The following is a 23,398-nucleotide window of genomic DNA, read 5'->3' on the forward strand; positions in this document are numbered from 1 at the left end:
GGTATGGCCCCTCCCACTTGGGAGAATGCCAGTGCTTCCTTTTGATGCACTTAATTAAAACCCAATCTCCTGGATCCACTAATTCCAGTTCCTGTTTTGGACGGAAACATCCTCATTAAGTGTTTGTTCTTTTTGTCTTTCAAATATTTTTCTCATATAGTCTGCCAAATTTGAATCGTCATCAGTTTGCCATTCATTTTTTAAATAAGGTAGTCTATATCAGTGGTTCTCAAATGGGGGTACGCGTACCTGGGTACTTGAAGGTATGCCAAGGGGTGAGTGAGATTTAAAAAAAAAAAAAAAGTCTAAAAATAGCAACAATTCAAAAATCCTTTATAAATATATTTATTGAATAATACTTCAACAAAATATGAATTTATGTTTAAATCAGGGGTTCGAAACTCATTTTAGCACAGCGGCCGCATGGAAGAAAATGCATGTGGGCCAGACGGTTAAAATCATGGCATAATAACTTAAAAAATACAACTACAACAACTCCAGATTGTTTTTTGCCAAAATAGAACAAGCCCATTCTGAAAATATACATATCACAAATCAATCAATCAATCAATCAATGTTTACTTATATCGCCCTAAATCACTAGTGTCTCAAAGGGCTGCACAAACCACCACGACATCCTCGGTAGGCCCACATAAGGGCAAGGAAAACTCACACCCAGTGGGACATCGGTGACAATGATGACTATGAGAACCTTGGAGAGGAGGAAAGCAATGGATGTCGAGCGGGTCTAACATGATACTGTGAAAGTTCAATCCATAATGGATCCAACACAGTCGCGAGTGTCCAGTCCAAAGCGGATCCAACACAGCAGCGAGAGTCCCGTTCACAGCGGAGCCAGCAGGCAACCATCCCAAGCGGAGGCGGATCAGCAGCGCAGAGATGTCCCCAGCCGATACACAGGCAAGCAGTACATGGCCACCGGATCGGACCGGACCCCCTCCACAAGGGAGAGTGGGACATAGAAGAAAAAGAAAAGAAACGGCAGATCAACTGGTCTAAAAAGGGAGTCTATTTAAAGGCTAGAGTATACAAATGAGTTTTAAGGTGAGACTTAAATGCTTCTACTGAGGTGGCATCTCGAACTGTTACCGGGAGGGCATTCCAGAACACTTCAAGTTAGTGATAAATTCTGAGGAAAAAAATGTGCAGTTTCAAAAACCCAATGAAGAACACAAAGAACTTAAACTTTACCTCAGTATATAAGTTCATAAACTGTGAAAAGAAATGCAACAATGCAACAATTTAGTGTTGACACCTAGATTTTTTGTGGACATGTTCCATAAATACCGATGTCAAAGATTTATTTTTTTGTGAAAAAATGTTTCGAATTAAGTTGATGAATCCAGATGGATCTCTATTACAATCCCCAAAGAGGGCACTTTAAGTTGATGATTACTTCTATGTGTAGAAATCTCAATTTATAATTGAATCACTTGTTTATTTTTTCAACAAGTTTTTAGTTATTTTTATATCTTTTTTTCCAAATAGTTCAAGAAAGACCACTACAAATGAGCAATATTTAATAAATCTGAAACTAATGACATAGTGCTGTACTTTACTTATTTATCTCTTTTTTTCAACCGATAATGATTTGCTCTGATTAGGGGGTACTTCAATCAATCAATCAATCAATCAATGTTTATTTATATAGCCCCAAATCACAAATGTCTCAAAGGACTGCACAAATCATTACGACTACAACATCCTCGGAAGAGCCCACAAAAGGGCAAGGAAAACTCACACCCAGTGGGCAGGGAGAATTCACACCCAGTGGGACGCCAGTGACAATGCTGACTATGAGAAACCTTGGAGAGGACCTCAGATGTGGGCAACCCCCCCCCTCTAGGGGACCGAAAGCAATGGATGTCGAGCGGGTCTAACATGATATTGTGAAAGTTCAATCCATAGTGGCTCCAAGACAGCTGCGAGAGTTCAGTTCAAAGCGGGTTAGGGTTAGGGTTAGGAGGAGAAGCGAGAGTCCCGTCCACAGGAGACCATCTCAAGCGGAGGCGGATCAGCAGCGTAGAGATGTCCCCAACCGATACAGGCGAGCGGTCCATCCTAGGTCCCGACGAGCGGTCCATCCTGGGTTTCGACTCTGGACAGCCAGTACTTCATCCATGGTCATCGGACCGGACCCCCTCCACAAGGGAGTGGGGGACATAGGAGAAAGAAAAGAAGCGGCAGATCAACTGGTCTAAAAAGGAGGTCTATTTAAAGGCTAGAGTATACAGATGAGTTTTAAGGTGAGACTTAAATGCTTCTACTGAGGTAGCATCTCGAACTGTTACCGGGAGGGCATTCCAGAGTACTGGAGCCCGAACGGAAAACGCTCTATAGCCCGCAGACTTTTTTGGGGCTCTAGGAATCACTAATAAGCCGGAGTCTTTTGAACGCAGATTTCTTGCCGGGACATATGGTACAATACAATCGGCAAGACAGGATGGAGCTAGACCGTGTAGTATTTTATACGTAAGTAGTAAAACCTTAAAGTCACATCTTAAGTGCACAAGAAGCCAGTGCAGGTGAGCCAGTACAGGCGTAATGTGATCAAACTTTCTAGTTCTTGTCAAAAGTCTAGCAGCCGCATTTTGTACCAACTGTAATCTTTTAATGCTAGACATGGGGGGACCCGAAAATAATACGTTACAGTAATCGAGACGAGACGTAACAAACGCATGGATAATGATCTCGGCGTCTTTAGTGGACAGAATGGAGCGAATTTTTGCGATATTACGGAGATGAAAGAAGGCCGTTTTAGTAACGCTTTTAATGTGTGACTCAAAGGAGAGAGTTGGGTCGAATATAATACCCAGATTTTTTACAGAGTCACCTTGTTTTATTATTTGGTTGTCAAATGTTAAAGTTGTATTATTAAATAGAGGTCGGTGTCTAGCAGGACCGATAATCAGCATTTCCGTTTTTTTGGCATTAAGTTGCAAAAAGTTAGCGGACATCCATTGTTTAATTTCATTAAGACACGCCTCCAGCTGACTACAGTCCGGCGTGTTGGTCAGCTTTAGGGGCATGTAGAGTTGGGTGTCATCAGCATAACAGTGAAAGCTAATACCGTATTTGCGTATGACGTCACCCAGCGGCAGCATGTAGATGCTGAAGAGTGCAGGGCCAAGGACTTGAATTAAAAAAGTGTTCACAGGGGGTACATCACTGAAAAAAGGTTCAGAACTAATGGTCAATATTGTCGTCCAAACAATTTTTCATATGATGTTAAGCCCATGGTACTCGTAATGTTTATGTACAGTTTGACCAGATCTAAACATTGTGTCCATGGTCTTCCTGTTTCTTCTATACACTTTTTTAACCTATTTTTAATTGTTCCATTCATTCTTTCTACGAACCCTGCACGTTGGGGATGATATACACAGTGATTTTTCAATTCTATTTGGAACATAGTACTCATCTTTTTAATTACTTGGTTTACAAAGTGTGCCCCATTATCACTATAAATTCTTTCTGGGATCCCGTATTTTGGTAATATGTCTTCGCACAATGCTTTTGCTACTGTTAAAGCATCTGGTGTTTTAGTTGGAGTTAATTCAATCCATTTTGAAAATGCACCTATTATATTAAAATGAGATAACTTATTTACAATTAATCCAACAATGACTCTGAAGTTGAAATGGTTGAAATAATGGACGGAAAAAATTCTGACTCTTTTGGTTCTGCACAGAAAATGTATATTTGTTCAACTTAAAAGCGTTACTAAAACGGCCTTCTTTCATCTCCGTAATATCGCTAAAATCCGCTCCATTTTGTCCACTAAAGACGCTGAGATCATTATCCATGCGTTTGTTACGTCTCGTCTCAACTACTGTAACGTATTATTTTCGGGTCTCCCCATGTCTAGCATTAAAAGATTACAGTTGGTACAAAATGCGGCTGCTAGACTTTTGACAAGAACAAGAAAGTTTGATCACATTACGCCTGTACTGGCTCACCTGCACTGGCTTCCTGTAGAAGCATTTAAGTCTCACCTTAAAACTCATTTGTATACTCTAGCCTTTAAATAGACTCCCTTTTTAGACCAGTTGATCTGCTGTTTCTTTTCTTTTTCTTCTATGTCCCACTCTCCCCTGTGGAGGGGGTCCGGTCCGATCCGGTGGCCATGTACTGCTCGCCTGTGTATCGGCTGGGGACATCTCTGCGCTGCTGATCCGCCTCCGCTTGGGATGGTTTCCTGCTGGCTCCGCTATGAACGGGACTCTCGCTGCTGTGTTGGATCCGCTTTGGACTGGACTCTCGCGACTGTGTTGGATCCATTATGGATTGAACTTTCACAGTATCATGTTAGACCCGCTCGACATCCATTGCTTTCCTCCTCTCCAAGGTTCTCATAGTCATCATTGTCACCGATGTCCCACTGGGTGTGAGTTTTCCTTGCCCTTATGTGGGCCTACCGAGGATGTCGTAGTGGTTTGTGCAGCCCTTTGAGACACTAGTGATTTAGGGCTATATAAGTAAACATTGATTGATTGAACTTCCGGTCACCGTATCAGACTTTCACAAGCAGATTTGAACTTATTGGGAGATGTTATCCACGCAACTTCTCACCTCACCGCATTGCAATATGGAATAAAGTGAATTATATTTATATAGCGCTTTTCTCTAGTGACTCAAAATACTTTACATAGTGAAACCCGATATCTAAGTTACATTTAAACCAGTGTGGGTGGCACTGGGAGCAGGTGGGTAAAGTGTCTTGCCCAAGGACACAACAGCAGTGACTAGGATGGCGGAAGCGGGAATCGAACCTGCAACCCTCAAGTTGCTGGCACGGCCACTCTACCAACCGAGCTATGCCGCCCAATAAGATTTATTTAGAAATATAATATGTTAAGACTGGATGCTTGGACATAAATTGGATATTATTTATAAACAAGAGAACTGACTTCACTATGAGCAACTTTTCACTTCAATCCAGCACTTTTTAAATGTGAACAATTGCACAAAACACAATTAGAATACTTTCTATTTTTGCTTATTTTAGCTCTGTACCTTTCATCACTTCCACAACAGTTTATACACAATGTTTCATGAAAAATGCACCAACTATTTGATCGGATCATGTCTATCTCCATCCAGCCAAACAAAACAAAAACAATAAGCGTTCTACGTTTGATAGACACATTTAAAAATATTTATCGCTTCCATCACTGAGAGTCACTTTGAGACCACAGATCAGTGGCCTTGTGGTTAGAGTGTACGCCCTGAGATAAGTAGGTTGTGAGTTCAAACCCCGGCCAAGTCATCCCAAAGATTATAAAATGGGACCCATTACCTCCATGCTTGGCACTCAGCATCAAGGGTTGGAATTGGGGGTTAAATCGCCAAAAATTATTCCCGGGCATGGTCACCGCTGCTGCTCACTGCTCCCCTCACCTCCCAGGGGGTGATTAAGGGTGATGGGTCCAATGCAGACAATAATTTCGCCACACCTCATGTGTGTGTGTGACATTCATTGGTACTTTACCTTTAACTTTAACTTAACAGACAATGCACAACACATATTTGTTTGACTGCGATAAGGTGGCGACTTGTCCAGGGCGTAACCCGCCTTCCGCCCGAATGCAGCTCAGATAGGCTCCACCACCCCCCCGCCACCCCAACAGGGATAAGCGGTAGGAAATGGATGGATGTATTTGCTGTGCTTCTCTCAAATAAAAAAAGGCACTTTTGTGTCTTGTAAAAAAAATATGAATGTTCATAAATGTAAATATATAAAAGCTTCCGAGCATAATTGCTTTTAAATTGCATTTAAAATCTTATAAAAGGATGAAAACCAAATAATGCACAAATGTTATTGTAATTTTGTGGATTTATTTTTTTAAAAACGCTTTTTTAAACAATTATTATTGTTTGTTTGTTCAATAGCATATTTTGTATTTGGCTTTTAAGTCTCACCTTAAAACTCATCTGTATACTCTAGCCTTTAAATAGACCTCCTTTTTAGACCAGTTGATCTGCCGCTTCTTTTCTTTCTCCTATGTCCCCCCCTCCCTTGTGGAGGGGGTCCGGTCCGATGACCATGGATGAAGTACTGGCTGTCCAGAGTCGAGACCCAGGATGGACCGCTCGCCTGTATTGGTTGGGGACATCTCTACACTGCTGATCCGCCTCCGCTTGAGATGGTCTCCTGTGGACGGGACTCTCGCTGCTGTCTTGGATCCGCTTTGGACTGAACTCTCGCGACTGTGTTGGATCCACTATGGATTGAACTTTCACAGTATCATGTTAGACCCGCTCGACATCCATTGCTTTCGGTCCCCTAGAGGGGGGGGTTGCCCACATCTGAGGTCCTCTCCAAGGTTTCTCATAGTCAGCATTGTCACTGGCGTCCCACTGGGTGTGAATTCTCCCTGCCCACTGGGTGTAAGTTTTCCTTGCCCTTTTGTGGGTTCTTCCGAGGATGTTGTAGTCGTAATGATTTGTGCAGCCCTTTGAGACATTTGTGATTTGGGGTTATATAAATAAACATTGATTGATTGATTGATGTGTACTTTTCTATTGCTGCCATATTTGCAGGGATCGCACTGACTTTTGCAAATGATTCCCATATTTTTTTGTAAATAAAAGTTTAAAAAAAGCACTCCGGTTTTGGGACCCTTGTTGAAAACATAACAACAACAACCAATGTGCATTCAAAGTATTTAGACAGCAAAAATAGTGAATTAACAGCTTCAAATTTGAATTTAGAACGATGTGGATGGATGCAAGGTATTTTAATTTTCTAGAGTGTAGTTGATTATTTGTAGCTTTCTTTTATAAAGCGCTGGTTACATAAAAACAGTGATACTCTTATTTTGGAGAAACTGCCTTGAACGAAGGAACGGAAGTTGCTTACTTGGCGCATGCGCAAATAGATCGGGCACGAGAACTTTTAACAGGTTCGTAGCCGAGCAGCGTGTTCTTTAAGTATGCATTAATTCCTTATTTTCTACGTTTTTAATTATTACTATTATTGTCTACCTAAGTTAAAACTAGACTTTATTAGTTCTTCCCGTCAGCATAAACTCCACTTGTCTCTGTCAACTTCGACGCTTCTCAGGCTAGCTTAGCTCGCCAGTTAGCTTAGCGTGCTAACTAGCTTAGCTTGCTAGTTAGCTTAGCGTGCTAACTAGTTTAGCTTGCTGGCTGCTAACAAAGACATTGGGATTTCAGCAGAAATCGGCGACAGGAGTTGGCTTTGCTGCGATGGGTGCAAAGTGTGGCGATTGAGGAGGAATATTCTGGAACAAAAAGAGGAGAAGGGGTGACAACATCAACAGCTGGACGCCGTTTTAAAGAAACAGAGCAGGTTTGTTTACTTCTTCCTCTCACATTTTTTACTAACACTTGGAATAACTTCACCGAATTAAGGTGCATTGTCGAGAAATTGATGCATGGATTATTGAGTCAAAAATATTAAAGTTTGAGGATCTGGTAAAATTGCAAACAGCTAAAATGACGTACAAAGCAAACAATAACCTGCTACAGAAGGATGTACAACAATTCTTCTCAGCTAAAAAGGACAAATGTAACCTTAGAGGAAAATCTAATTTGTATGCACGTACAACACTTAGAACCTTTATCATATCAGTATGTGGAATTAAATTATGAAATGGATTAAGTTAAACATTGTAATGATATGATCCAGTTTAAGAGGTTGTTCAAATAAATAGAGCTTACAAAGTACAAAGATGAAGAACTGTGAGAAATACTTTCAACCTTAATAAAAAATAAGATATTTTTCATATCAGTGTGTTTATAATGAGTGACTTAACCAATTAGATATGACAAAACTATTGTATTGCGCATTCACGGATGTTATTTTATTGTAAAAAGGTAAGTAAATGAATGTATATATTTGTAATAGCTCTGAATTGGGAAAGGGGTAGGATTAAATAAGCTTTGCTTCTTCCTAAGGCTTTTATTAATATCGTAATATTTTTGTGCCATATTGCAATATATATTACGCTATTTTGCCTTGGCCTTGAATGAACACTTGATGCATATAATCACAGCAGTAGGATGATTCTACAAACCCCGTTTCCATATGAGTTGGGAAATTGTGTTAGATGTAAATATAAACGGAATACAATGATTTGCAAAACCTTTTCAACCCATATTCAATTGAATGCACTACAAAGACAAGATGTTTGATGTCCAAACTCATAAACTTTTTTTTTTGTTGAAAATAATAATTAACGTAGAATTTCATGGCTGCAAAACGTGGCAAAGTAGTTGGGAAAGGGCATGTTCACCACTGTGTTACATCACATTTTCTTTTAACAACACTCAATAAACTTTTGAAAACTGAGGAAACTATTTGTTGAAGCTTTGAAAGTGGAATTCTTTACCATTCTTGCTTGATGTACAGTTTAAGTTGTTTCACAGTCCGGGGTATTGTTGTCGTATTTTACACTTCATAATGCGCCACACATTTTCGATGGGAGACAGGTCTGGACTGCAGGCAGGCCAGGAAAGTACCCGCACTCTTTTGCTACGAAGCCACGCTGTTGTAAAACGTGGCTTGGCATTGTTTTGCTGAAATAAGCAGGGGCGTCCATGATAATGTTGCTTGGATGACAACATATGTTGCTCCAAAACCTGTATAGCATTAATGGTGCCTTCACAGATGTGTAAGTTACCCATGCCTTAGGCACTAATACACTCGCATACCATCACAGATGCTGGCTTTTGAACTTTGTGCCTAGAACAATCCGGATGTATATTTTCCTCTTTGTTCCGGAGGACACCACGTCCACAGTTTCCAAATATAATCTGAAATGTGGACTCGTCAGACCACAGAACACTTTCCCACTTTGCACCAGTCCATCTTAGATAAGTTTGGGTCCTGGGTGTTGTTGATAAATGGCTTTCGCTTTGCATAGTAGAGTTTTAACTTGCACTTAGAGATGTTGCAACCAACTGTAGTAACTGACAGTGGTTTTATGAAGCGTTCCTGAGCCCATGTGGTGATATCCTTTACACACCGACGTCGTTTTTTTTTTATGCTATACCGCTTGAGGGATCAAAGGTCCGTGATATCATCGCTTACGTGCAGTGATTTCTCCAGATTCTCTGAACCTTTTGATGATTTTACGGACCATAGATGGTAAAATCCCTAAATTCCTTGCAATCGCTCGTTAAGAAATGTTGTTCTAAAACTGTTCGACAATTTGCTTACAAATTGGTGACCCTCGCCCCATCCTTGTTTGTGAATGACTTAGCATTTCATGGAAGCTGCTTTTATACCCAATCATGCCTCCCACCTTTTCCCAAATAGCCTGCACACCTGTTGGATTTTCCAAATAAGTGTTTGATGAGAATTTCTCAACTTTATCAGTATTTATTGCCACCTTTCCCAACTTCTTTGTCACGTGTTGCTGACATCTGATTCTAAAGTAAAATGATTATTTGCAAAAAAAAAAGTTTTATCAGTTTGAACATCAAATATGTGGTCTTTGTAGCATATTCAACTGAATATGGGTTGAAAATGATTTGCTAATCATTGTATTCCGTTTATATTTACATTTAACACAATTACCCAATATCACCGAGCCCTCTTTTCCAGTACTTTATTTAAAAAAAACGCATACTGGCACCACGTCCTTTGAACTTGCCAAATAAAACAGGGAAAATGTTACAAAAATGTTTTTTTTTTTATAAATTGCACCGTTGTCCTGCACAATAGCAAAAAAAAATTGCTTAGGGGAATTTCAAACCTGGCTATTACCTATTCCAACCATTCTACATTCTTGGATGCTGAATGTCTTTCCTCCGGTGGCGTGGTCGTAAGGCAGATTGACTTTATGTTCCATTCCTCTCCAATGTAGTGGCTTGTGTTGCCAAGGTAGGCTACACTTGTCCACACATCAGTAGTGAGAGCAATTTTTCTCTGGGTGGCTTTTATGTCAGTCTACACTGCTTGGAATGTCTGCTTGTACTTCCTCTCCATCAGTTTGGTAAAATGGATCCTCGAGGGAAGAGTGTAACCAGGTTTGAGGACGTGAATCATTTGTCTAAAACCGTCATCCTCCACCATTGATAGTAGCCTCATGTCAGTTAGCAACATATTCAGGATAGCATCAGTCAATGCAGCCGCTTGCCGAGGTGTGCACACCTTCCTTTGTACCAAGTCGCTAATGCTGCCTTGTTTCTTTCTGAAATGAGAGAAACCATATAACGAACATACATAGTAGCAACATTTACATGTAACTCAATACATACTTAGTTGATTTATTTAATAATTTCTGATGTAAAAGGGACATTTTTTCATATGAAGTGAGGTGAATTATATTTATATAGCGCTTTTTCTCTAGTGACTCAAAGCGCTTTACAGAGTGAAACCCAATATCTAAGTTACAATCAAACCAGTGTGGGTGGCACTGGGAGCAGGTGGGTCAGGTGTCTTGCCCAAGGACACAACAGCAGTGACTAGGTTGGCAGAAGTGGGAATTGAACCTGCAACCCTCAAGTTGCTGGCACGGCCACTCTACCAACCGAGCTAAACCGCCTATATCATGGTCACTGCTGTCTAGTTTTTCTTGTTGTATTTGTATTTTTACTGTTATATTTTTACCCGTATGTTGCTTTTTATTTTTATTGTTATTGTAATATTTTCTTTTTCTTTTTCCATTTAAACCCTCATTATTTATTTTTTACTTTTTAAATTCGATCTCAATTCTGTACATTGCTGCTGGAAACTCCCTGAGGGAATCAATAAAAGTACTATCTATCTATCTATCTATCTATCTATCTATCTATCTATCTATCTAAATACACCACCACATTAAAAAAAAAAGCTAAATGAAATACATGGACATTGGGGATGCAGCATAATACAATAATAACACAGAAATGTAACTCCATCCATCCATTTACTACCGCTTATTCCCTTGTTAGGGGTCACAGGGGGCGCTGGCGCCTATCTCAGCTACAATCGGGCTCATCAGACCAGAACTGAATAAGATATTATAAACGTTTCTGTTGTGAATCATAAAGGATTAATTTTAGGCTGCCTGTGAATAATAGCATGAAATATTCCAGCACCTTCATAATGTTTAGTTATACTAAAACGCAGAGGTGGGTAGTAACGCGCTACATTTACTCCGTTACATCTACTTGAGTAACTTTTGGGATGAATTGTACTTTTAAGAGTAGTTTTTATGCAACATACTTTTACTTGAGTATATTTATAGAGAAGAAACGCTACTTTTACTCCGCTCCATTTATCTACATTCAGCTCACTACTCGCTACTTTTTGTTATCGATCTGTTAATGATTGTTTTGGTTTGTCACAGACCTACAAAGTAGGATCTACGCATGCCTGGGTTTCACCAATCACATGCAGTCACTGGTGACGTTGGACCAATCAAACAGAGCCAGGCGGTCACATGACCGTCAAACGTGGACCCCGACTTAAACAATTTGAAAAACTTATTGGGGTGTTACCATTTAGTGGTCAACTGTACGGAATATGTACTGTACTGTGCAATCTACTAATACAAGTTTCAATCAATCAATCAAAAGTGTAAAGGAAAAAAGACACTTTTTATTTCAACCGTACTTCCCGTCAAAAGCCTAAAGACTGATTGCACAGTTCCTGTTTTCACAATAAAAGTGCCGCTTCATCGCGCCTGCGTTAACAAAATAAGAGTCTCCGAAAGCCAGCGCAAACTACGGAGTTTGACGCAAATGTATTTCTTGTAAAGGGTATAAAAACGAATATGGAAGCTGGACAAATAAGATGCCAAAAACCAACGACTTTCATGATGTATTAGACAGAAAGGAGGAACTTTTTTTCTCCTCCATTTGAAAACGTAAACGTAATCAGCACTATACTGTCAGATTCCAATCAATGCAAGTCATCAGAATCAGGTAATACACCAACTTATATTCTTGTCTCCATGAAAGATAGGAATGTATATGTTAAACATGCATGTATATTCATTAAAATACCTTTAACGTGAACAAAAACGGCAAAATAAAGAAATATAAATTATACACTGTATATATAAATGTATGTATATATATATACATATATATATATATATATACATATATGTATGTGTGTATGTATATGTATATGAGGTAGATCACCTCGACTTGGTCATTTATTAAGTAATTGATTAACGTTGAAAAACTTATTGGGGTGTTACCATTTAGTGGTCAATTGTACGGAATATGTACTGTACTGTGCAATCTACTAATACAAGTTTCAATCAATCAATGCCTACTGAGCCTATGGTGCTGTTATTGTGGCTCAATTTGCCTTATTTTTTTTTTATTGTAATGTATAATGATTCAATATATAATATTGTTTTAGTTGCTTAGGAGATATTCCTGGCTCTGAATTTGCTCATTGCTATTTTTATTTTTTTGTGCATTATTTGTTGCCGTAATCATTAAACAAACAGGTTACTCATCAGTTACTCAGTACTTGAGTAGTTTTTTCCCAACATACTTTTTACTTTTACTCAAGTAAATATTTGTGTGACTACTCCTTACTTTTACTTGAGTAATAAATCTCTAAAGTAACAGTACTCTTACTTGAGTACAATTTCTGGCTACTCTACCCACCTCTGCTAAAACGTCACTCAAGTCTAAATATATTTGTATAGCTTTACTGGGCATCAACCTGAGATATTTCTGTCTGTTATGTTTATTTTCAAATAGGTAACCGTGCGTTTTCTCTCTCAAAACGGAGTCAAATGTGCCGTAGACACATTATCAGCCCCGCATTGCAACAAAGGGATAACGTTAACGTTACTCACAAAAAAGATGAACGTATGAATGCCTGTTGCCGCTCACAACAACACAGAAAATGAAGATGTCGAACTATCTATAAAGTTCCTAACACTCTGAAAGTGAATACACAACAATTGCTGCTGCGCTTCCTGAAAAAAATCTCCTCGTTAACAAAATATTAAAAAGACGGACACAACGGATCAATGTACTCGGACAATGGACTGAAAAAGTTACGTACCGTGAGTTCTGTTCATCCACGGATCCAACATGCTTCCTGTTCAGGTGCTCCCGAAGCGATGTAGTACTTCCGTGCCACGCCATAAACGGTCTTTTTTGCAGTGTTTAACGTGAAGTATTCCCACACTTTTGACGGCTTAGGTCGTACACTTTTCTCCGTTGCAGCGTCAACCTCCAGATGTTTCTACGCCGAACTATCGGTAGTTTTCCGCCATTTTCCAATGTTTCCAAGCAAATGAGACTGCGTGGTCCCGTGAGCTGCACGTGACTCATCATTGGCTGGCTTACTGCCGCCTCATAGGACGTAGCCTCAGTTTTGTACTTATTTTGATTCTTGTTTCTCAGCTGTTTGTTAATGTTGCAGTTTATAAATAAAGGTTTAGGAAAGAAAGACAGAAAGAAAAGAAAAAGCCTCAGCGCATGCGCATTGCATACTTCCAACGAATCGATGACTAAATTAATCGATTTTAATCGATTTAATCAATTAGTTGTTGCAGCCCAAGTGCAGTCTATATGTCTCTCTTATGTTTGACTGCCATCTACTGGTCACACTTATCATTACACCATGTACCAAATAAAATCGCTTCAAGGTGGGCAATCTCGACCAAACGCATTCCTTACTTTAGGCGCATAAGGCGCACTGTCGAGTTATTAGGAAAAAAAGGATCTTAGGTGCGCCTTATAGTCCGGGAAATAAGGTATACAGTTACAAGGTTTACATCACATGCTTACATTTTCACATTTTAACATGTCCGATTGGATATTCGTCTAATCAGCCACGACAACTGGATCAAGATGAGATTTTTTCAGAATAGGTTTGATGACTTTAAAATACATATTGATCAAATTGAATACAGCTGTGGAAAAATAGTTTTCCCTCTTAATGTAAGGTTTTATGTGAATTATATTTATATAGCGCTTTTCTCAAGTGACTCAAAGCGCTTTAAATAGTGACACCCAATATCTAAGTTACATTTAAACCAGTGTGGGTGGCACTGGGAGCAGGTGGGTAAAGTGTCTTGCCCAAGGACACAACAGCAGTAACTAGGATGGCACAAGCGGGAATCGAACCTGCAACTCTCAAGTTGCTGGCACGGCCACTCTACCAACCGAGCTATGCCTGCCTGCTTTACTGCTTGTGTTTATTCGTGAAGTGAATTATATTTATATAGCTCTTTTCTCTAGTGACTCAAAGCGCTTTACATAGTGAAACCCAACATCTAAGTTACATTTAAACCAGTGTGGGTGGCACTAGGAGCAGGCGGGTAAAGGATCTTGCCCAAGGACACAACGGCAGTGACTAGGATGGTGGAAGCGGGAATCGAACCTGCAACCCTCAAGTTGCTGGCAGAGCCAGTCTACCAACCGAACTATGCCGCCCCGATATTCATTACTTGTAGTATGCTTTGTTATTCCTTAGGGGTGTAACGGTACACAAACATTTCGGTTCGGTACGTACCTCGGTTTAGAGGTCACGGTTCGGTTCATTTTCCGTACAGTAAGAAAACAACAAAATACACATTTTTGGGTTATTTATTTACCAAATTTGTAAACAATGGCTGTATCCTTTTAACATTGGGAACACTATAATAATTCTGCCCACGTTAATCAACATTTAACTGCCTCAAATTGTTCCTCAGATTAAATAAAATGACCAAACTTTTCTTCTACATATAAAAAGTGCTACATTATATAGTTTCATGTCAACTCATCATGCTTGATTCATCACAGCATTTGGAAAGCCTGTAGTTGATTTTTATTATGTAAATGTTATATTTTCATCAACGTGTAATAGCAGGGACCCTGCCATTCAAAGCTTTTCTGTCCGTAAAACACACACACATATACCGCAAAACATTATCACCAGACCTATGTAAGCGTCAATATATACCTTGATGGTGCAGAAAAACGACCATCTATTTTTTTAACTGATTTCCGAACTCTAAATGGGTGAACTTTGGCGAATTAAACGCCTTTCTGTTAATCGCGCTGGAGGCGATGACGTCAGAATGTGACGTCGCCTAGGTAACACACCCACCATTTTCATTTTCAACACATTACAAATACCCGGTCTCAGCTCTGTTATTTTCTGTTTTTTGACTATTTTTTGGAACCTTGGAGACATCATGCCTCGTCGGTGTGTTGTCGGAGGGTGTAACAACACTAACAGGGAGGGATTCAAGTTGCACCACTGGCCCGAAGATGCCAAAGTGTCTGCCGCCAGACCCCCATTGAATGTACCAGAGTGTCTCCACATTTTACCGGCGATGCTAAGACAGACATGGCACAGAGATGTATGGATAACCTGCAGATGCATTTGCAACGATAGTCAACGAAATCACAAAGGTGAGTTTTGTTGATGTTGACTGCCAGCTAATCGATGCTAACATGCTACGCTAATCGATGCTAACATGCTATTTACCGGCGGTGCTTTAAGCAGACATGGAACAGAGATGTATGGATAACCTGCAGATGCATTTGCAACTATATTACGTTTCTTTCCACCCACATTTAATTCGAAAAAAACACTTACCAATCAACGGATTTAAGTTGCTCCAGTGTCAAAAGATGCGAAAGTCCTGATCGTTTGGTCCGCACATTTTACCGGGGATGCTAACGCAGCTATTCGGCCATGCTATGGCTATGAATAGCGTCAATAGCTATTCGCTCAATAGCTTCAGTTTCTTCTTCAATATTTTCATACTCCAACCATCTGTTTCAATACATGCGTAATCTGTTGAATGGCTTAAGTCGCTGAAATCCGAGTTTGAATCCGAGCTAATGTCGCTATATCTTGCTGTGGTATTCCCATTGTTTGTTTACATTGGCAGCACTGTGTGACGTCACAGGGAAATAGCCAGAGAACGGTAAAATTTTGAAAAAAACTTCAAAAAATACAACAAGCCATTGGGAACTGATTTTTATTGTTTTTAACCCTTTTGAAATTGTGATAATGTTCCCCTTTAAGACTTTAGCTTAGAAACTTGTTCGGTACACCCTTGTACCGAAACGGTTCTATACAAATACACGTACCGTTACTGTTGGATTAATTGTAAATAAGTTATCTAATTTTTTTCAAATATGATTGTTTTGTGCACTGTGTAGACAAGTAGAAATGAAACTTGGCGTTAGATTGAACTACCTACCTACTTCAAAGAGGAATTTGCAGATGGCCCAGAGCAATGCAGGAAGTTGTTATATATTTTTATTGCTCTGTATTTGCCTGTGTATAGTTCTCGCCACAGGGGTTAGGTATCCAGCACAGCTGCAAATACCCCCTCCTTGAGTGCAGCTGCGTGTGCGTGTTTGTACTGCAGGGCTCCCCCAAATGAATTAAAAGGCGAGGAGACTGGAGAAAGTTTCAGAGTAAATTAGGAGCCTGTAACTGACAACTTGCTCCAGTTTCTCTCCTCGTACAAGAAAAGCAATCACTGGTTTGTCTTCTATTCTCTGTTTCTGTGTCTTTATAATGTCTCATGGTATTTGACCCTGACAGTTATCCCCTATTATTCCCTGATTTGCGGTCTGGTTATGACATCACTCTCTCTCTCTTTCTCTCTTTCTTGGTTTATTTCGAACATGGCATACCTACAACATTATACATCAGGCAATTTCATATCATTTCACAATACATCATGTCCGAAAAGGAGTAGGAAGAAGCAAAGCTGATTTAATCCTACACCTTTCCCACGTCAGAGCGTTCACAAATATATACATTCATTCACTGACCTTCTTTACCGCAAAATAGCAAAATGACATCCGTGAATGAGTAACACAACAGTTTTTTTAATATGTACTTAATTAAATCAGTCATTATTAACATACTGAGATTAAGAATATCTTATTTTCAATAAGGTTGAAATTGTTTTTCATAATTTTTTTTCTTTGTACTTTGTGAGCACTATTAATTTGAACATCCTCTTAAACAGGATCATATCAGTACAATGTTTACCTTCTTTACTTAATCCATTCTATAATTTAATTCCACATACTGATATGCTAAAGGTTTTAAGTGTTGTACATTTATACAAATGTTTTAAATTAGATTTTCTTCTAAGGTTATATTTCTCCTTTTTAGGTGAGAAGAATTGTTGTACATTCTTTGGTAGCAGGTTATAATTTACTTTGTACATCATTTTAGCTGTTTGCAATTTTACCAAATCATCGAGCTTTAATATTTTTGTCTCAATAAATAAAGGGTTTGTATGTTCTCTACATCCAACATTATGTATTATTCTAATTGATCTTTTTTGTAACACAGTTAGCGAATGTATCAATCAATCAATCAATCAATGTTTATTTATATAGCCCTAAATCACAAATGTCTCAAAGGACTGTACAAACACCTACGACTACGACATCCTCGGAAGAACCCACATAAGGGCAAGGAAAACTCACACCCAGTGGGCAAGGAGAACTCACACCCAGTGGGACGCCAGTGACAATGATGACTATGAGAACCTTGGAGAGGACTTCATATGTGGGCAATCCCCCCCCCATAGGGGACCGAAAGCAATGGATGTCGAGCGGGTCTAACATGATACTGTGAAAGTTCAATCCATAGTGGCTCCAACACAGCCGCGAGAGTTCAGTTCAAAGCGGATCCAAGACAGCAGCAAGAGTCCCGTCCACAGGAAACCATCCCAAGCGGAGTCGGATCAGCAGCGTAGAGATGTCTCCAACCGATACACGGGCGAGCGGTCCATCCTGGGTCCTGACGAGCGGTCCATGCTGGGTCCCGAGTCTGAACAGCCAGTACTTCATCCATGGCCATCGGACCGGACACCCTCCACAAGGGAGGGGGGGACAGAGGAGAAAAAGAAAAGAAGCGGCGGATCAACTGGTCTAAAAAGGACGTCTATTTAAAGGCTAGAGTATACAAATTAGTCTTAAGGTGAGACTTAAATGCTTCTACTGAGGTAGCATCTCGAACTGTTACCGGGAGGGCATTCCAGAGTACTGGAGCCCGAAAGGAAAACGCTCTATAGCCCGCAGACTTTTTTTGGGCTTTAGGAATCACTAATAAGCCGGAGTCCTTTGTACGCAGATTTCTTGCCGGGACATATGGTACAATACAATCGGCAAGATAGGCTGGAGCTAGACCGTGTAGTATTTTATACGTAAGTAGTAAAACCTTAAAGTCACATCTTAAGTGCACAGGAAGCCAGTGCAGGTGAGCCAGTACAGGCGTAATGTGATCAAACTTTCTTGTTCTTGTCAAAAGTCCAGCAGCCGCATTTTGTACCAACTGTAATCTTTTAATGCTAGATATGGGGAGACCCGAAAATAATACGTTACAGTAGTCGAGGCAAGACGTAACAAACGCATGGATAATGATCTCAGCGTCTTTAGTGGACAGAATGGAGCGAATTTTAGCAATATTACGGAGATGAAAGAAGGCTGTTTTAGTAACGCTTTTAATGTGTGCCTCAAAGGAGAGAGTTGGGTCGAAGATAATACCCAGATTCTTTACTGGGTTGCCTTGTTCAATTATTTGGTTGTCAAATGTTAAAGTTGTATTATTAAATAGAGGTCGGTGTCTAGCAGGACCGATAATCAGCATTTCCGTTTTTTTGGCGTTGAGTTGCAAAAAAGTTAGCGGACATCCATTGTTTAATTTCATTAAGACACGCCTCCTGCTGACTACAGTCCGGCGTGTTGGTCAGCTTTAGGGGCATGTAGAGTTGGGTGTCATCAGCATAGCAGTGAAAGCTAACACCGTATTTGCGTATGACGTCACCCAGCGGCAGCATGTAGATGCTGAAGAGTGCAGGGCCAAGGACCGAACCCTGGGGAACTCCACACGTTACCTTAACATAGTCCGAAATGTGTAGCGCACATTTGTAATTGTTTCCCCATATTTCTGCACAATATGGTAACACTAGCGAGCAGTGGAGAATATAAAGTGATTTTTGGCCCAGGACGTATTTTGCTTTATTCATTATTGAAATGTTTTTTGCCACCTATGTTGTCTGTTTTGTATATGAGATTTCCAGTTCATTTTCCATCCATCCATTTACTACCGCTTATTTCCCTTGTGGGGTCGCGGGGGGCGCTGGCGCCTATCTCAGCTACAATCGGGCGGAAGGCGGGGTACACCCTGGACAAGTCGCCACCTCATCGCAGGGCCAACACAGATAGACAGACAACATTCACACACTAGGGACCATTTAGTGTTGCCAATCAACCTATCCCCAGGTGCATGTCTTTGGAGGTGGGAGGAAGCCGGAGTACCAGGAGGGAACCCGCGCATTCACGGGGAGAACATGCAAAGTCAACACAGAAAGATCCTTAGCTTGGGATTGAACCCAGGACTGCAGGACCTTCGTATTGTGAGGCAGACGCACTAACCCCTCTGCCACCGTGAAGCCCTTCCAGTTCATTTTAGCATCTATTAATACTCCCAAAAACCCGGTTTCTTGATCAGAATTGGAATCAGAATCAGAAATACTTTATTATTCCCCGAGGGGAAATTTAAACTTTCAGCACAATCCCCATTCAAGATCAGAAAAACATTACAGGGAGACAGAACGGGATCGCTGACGGGTCTGCCAACTTCCGGCACCCCTTACAAAATATGTGAGATACAGGGGGGGAAGGGGAGGGGGGGGGGGGGGGGGGGTTAACGTGGTAACTAATGAGATCCTTAGAAACATCGTCAGAATATATGCTGGCGTGACTGAACAAAGCTGGACTTTTTCTAAACCACGTTTGTCTCCTTGGGTCCTGCAGACGTCTGTGAAGAATATCTGCTCCCTGAGCAACAGGAGTGGACCTCCAGGATGGAGCAGGAAGATCTGCAGCCCCCTCAAATTAAAGCGGAAGAGGAGGAGCCACAGACCCCTCACATTAAAGAGGAAGAGGAGGAACACCGCATCAGTCAAGAGGGAGAGAATCTTAAATGGCTGGAGGAGGTTGATGTCACCACGATGCCACTGACTGTTGTCATTGTGAAGAGTGAAGATGATGAGGTCAAAGGTGAAAGTGAGGGGCAGATGGAGGCGGAGCCTCCGAGCAGCAGCTCAACAGAAGCTGATGGGGACCACTGTGGAGGATCACAAGCAGACAAGCTCTTAGCTCCACTATCAGATAGTGAGGACACAACGTCACACTCTCCTGACACTGATGATGAAGGTGATAAGACATGTCACCATGACAACGCACGCCTGACGTGTTCTCACTGCGACGAAACCTTTCATCACCGTTGTAACCTGAAAAGACACATGAGAATACACACCGGAGAAAAACCCTTCTCCTGCTCAATCTGCCACCAAAGCTATTGCGACCAGTCGACGCTCGCAAGACACATGACCACACACACCGGAGAGAAACGTTTCGTTTGTTCAGTGTGCGGTAAGCAATTTGCGAGGAAATGTAAGCTGCAATCCCACACGAGAATACACACCGGTGAAAGACCGTTTACCTGTTCAGTCTGCGGTAAGGGTATTTCAGAAAAAGACAAGTTAAAAATACACATGCGAATACACACCTGTGAAAAACCTTTCATCTGTTCAGTGTGTGGTAAAGGTTTCGCACGGAAATACAAATTGAAATCCCACATGAAAATACACACCGGCGAAAAACCGTTCATCTGTTCGATGTGCGGTAAAGCTTTCGCGCGGAAAGACGGGCTGCAAATACACATGAGAACGCACACCGGGGAAAAACGGTATTCCTGTCCGTGCTGCAACATTAGCGTTTGTAACCACCAAGCACTGGTAGCGCACATCAGAATACACACCGGAGAAAAACCTTTCAGGTGCTCAGTCTGCGGTAAGGATTTTATTGAAAACAAACGTTTGAACCGACACATGAAAACACACACCGGCGAGAAAGTGTTCAGTTGCGGTGTGTGTGATGAGAAATTCTCTGATAATTACCAGTTTCAACAACACCTGTGCGCTGGTGAGAACCGCAGCGGCAAATAAAAATAGAATACAAAGTAGGGCTGGGCGATATTGGCTTTTATTAATATCGCAATATTTTTATGCCATATTGCAATATATGATATATATTACGATATTTTGCCTTGGCCTTGAAGGAACACTTGATGCATATAATCACAGCAGTATGATGATTCTATGTGTCTACATTAAAACATTCTTCTTCATACTGCATTAATATATGCTATTTTTAAACTTTCATGTAGAGAGGGAAATCACAACTAAGTCAATTGACCAAAACTGTATTTATTAAATACTCTTCATTCTCTCACGGGTGACTTTTTAAACGAAAGAGCAAATTAATAGTGTTGTTACCTTTTTGTAGTAACACTTCTGCTGCATACTTTGAATATTGCTGTTGTCTGCTGAATATCTTCCCACTTGAAGCCAAACCACCACCAAATGATGGATCCCCTGCTCTTTATTTTGGGCATTTATTGTTCTTCCTCCATTTGTGATCAGTTTCACACCTTCTCTCTCTTGTATACATGGGTTTTTGATGACGTAACAACCGTCCCACAATTCCCTTGTCCGCCATCTTGTGTGTCAAAACAAACACGCCTCCGTTGTTATTTTTGTGAGAAATGGGTCACACGTGTCGTTTTGGGGCCGTGTAAACCACTCCAATTCAGGACAAAGAACAACAAAGTATTAAGATATCCCTGAGGTCATAGTAAAACAGGGAAAAGAAACCGGGCGACTGTCGACAGAAAGAAGCAACCTGCTGCTAGCTAGAATCAATCGAGTGGGATTTATCACCTGATCCGGCAAAACGACATTATAAAGTTTGCTCTGATCATTTTGTAACAGGTACTTTGAATTATGTTGCTCTCTGTATCGATGATAAAATGTGTTATGGTTAGAATAGATATTAAAATGGAGGAACTACAGTGCCTGTGCTTGTACTTAAAAACGCTCGACGTCTGACGTTGTTGCACAAATATAACCTTCTATATATAATTTAGGGAATCTCCGCTTATTTGTGGACAATTTTATTAACATTTGAATGAATTAAATCAAGATGCCCGTTACGTCGATCGCGAGCCACCAGTCGACCGCGGGGGGTGTGTGTCAGTCGATCTCCAGCCAGGCTTTTAAAAAAAAATAGACCTAAAAATTAGTGATCATCAATCTTCACCAGACGTCACTTAAATGACATTCACGGTACCGGAGGGTCTTGTGAGATGACGCTGGCTGCTGCAAGATCATTATTATGAAAATATGACCGAGAGGAAGGCGAGAAACACTTTTTATTTCAACAGACTCTCGCGCCGTACCTTCCGTCAAAACTCTAAAGGCCGACTGCACATTTCCTATCTTCACAATAAAAGCCCTGCTTCATGCTGCCTGCGCTAACTAAATACAGAGTCTCGGAAAACTGGCGTGCACAAGCGATCCCTCAGAAAGCTGGCGTGCACATCACTTGCTTTCCGAGACTCTTATTTTGTTAGCGCAGGCAGCATGAAGCAGGGCTTTTATTGTGAAGATAGGAAATGTGCAGTCGGCCTTTAGAGTTTTGACGGAAGGGACGGCGCGAAAGTCTGTTGAAATAAAAAGTGTTTCTCGCCTTCCTCTCTGTCATTTTTTCATAATAATGAACTGGCAGCAGCCAGCGTCATCTCACAAGACCCTCGGGTGCCGTGAATGTCAATCAAGCAAGCTACGGAATTTGCCGCCAATGTTTTTCTTGTAAAGTGTATGGAAGCTGGATGAATTAGATGCCAAAAACCAACCACTTTCATGTGGTATTGTACAGAAAGGACAACTTTTTTTCTCCTCCATTTGAAAATGTGGGCGTTATCATCATTACTGTCTGATTCCAATCAATGCAAGTCATCAGAATCAGGTAATACACCAACTTATATTCTTGTCTTCGTGAAAGAAAGACATCTATATGTGTTACACATGCTTGTATTATCATTAAACACATTTAACTTGTGTACAAAAATGTCTCTTTCATAAATAAATAAATATAAATGATATATATAAATGAGGTAGATCCCCTCGAGTTGGTCAATTGAAAAGTAGCTCGCCTGCAGAAAAAGTGTGGGCACCCCTGCCCTAAACTATGCAGTTGCATAGTTAGAATCATATAGTTCTGAAAATACTTTTGGGTACTTTTTATCAAGTGCTTCTAAACGATAGTCTTTAGCATATCCTGGAATCAGAGAAAGTAAGACAGGCTTCATTTTTCGTTTGGATTTTAATTCTCTGTACAAGTCTGACAGTTCATCTTGTGTCCCCTTCTGTACCTCTGGTAGTTTCCTCTGTTTTAAAGGGGAACATTATCACAATTTCAAAAGGGTTAAAAACAATAAAAATCAGTTCCCAGTGGCTTGTTGTATTTTTTGAAGTTTTTTTTCAAAATTTTACCGGTCTCGGAATATCCCTAAAAAAAGCTTTGAAGTGCCTTGTTTTCGTCTCTCTGCGAAGACACTGGCCATTTC

At 40.6% G+C, this 23,398-nt stretch overlaps 1 protein-coding gene across 2 annotated transcripts; it reads left to right on the forward strand.

Annotated features, from left to right (window-relative positions):
- Positions 1 to 6,865: 6,865 nt before the first annotated feature.
- LOC133542525 (gastrula zinc finger protein XlCGF8.2DB-like) lies at positions 6,866 to 22,123 on the forward strand. Of its 2 annotated transcripts, none has more exons than XM_061886739.1 (3): positions 6,866 to 6,926; positions 7,201 to 7,336; positions 19,741 to 22,123. In XM_061886739.1, the coding sequence occupies exon 3, from the start codon at positions 19,791 to 19,793 to the stop codon at positions 20,934 to 20,936; it is 1,146 nt and encodes a 381-aa protein (XP_061742723.1). In that variant the 5' UTR covers positions 6,866 to 6,926; positions 7,201 to 7,336; positions 19,741 to 19,790; the 3' UTR covers positions 20,937 to 22,123. The 2 variants fall into 2 exon arrangements, with proteins under 2 accessions (XP_061742723.1, XP_061742724.1); XM_061886740.1 differs by having other exon boundaries at positions 6,873 to 6,926; positions 7,204 to 7,336.
- Positions 22,124 to 23,398: the final 1,275 nt, after the last annotated feature.

This window comes from Nerophis ophidion, linkage group LG24, assembly GCF_033978795.1.
Source record: "Nerophis ophidion isolate RoL-2023_Sa linkage group LG24, RoL_Noph_v1.0, whole genome shotgun sequence".
In the NCBI taxonomy this organism is placed as follows: domain Eukaryota; kingdom Metazoa; phylum Chordata; class Actinopteri; order Syngnathiformes; family Syngnathidae; genus Nerophis; species Nerophis ophidion.

Coding starts and splice junctions, on each gene's coding strand:
- LOC133542525 (XM_061886739.1), top strand. CDS start 19,791: ATGGAGCAGGAAGATCTGCAGCCCCCTCAAATTAAAGCGGAAGAGGAG.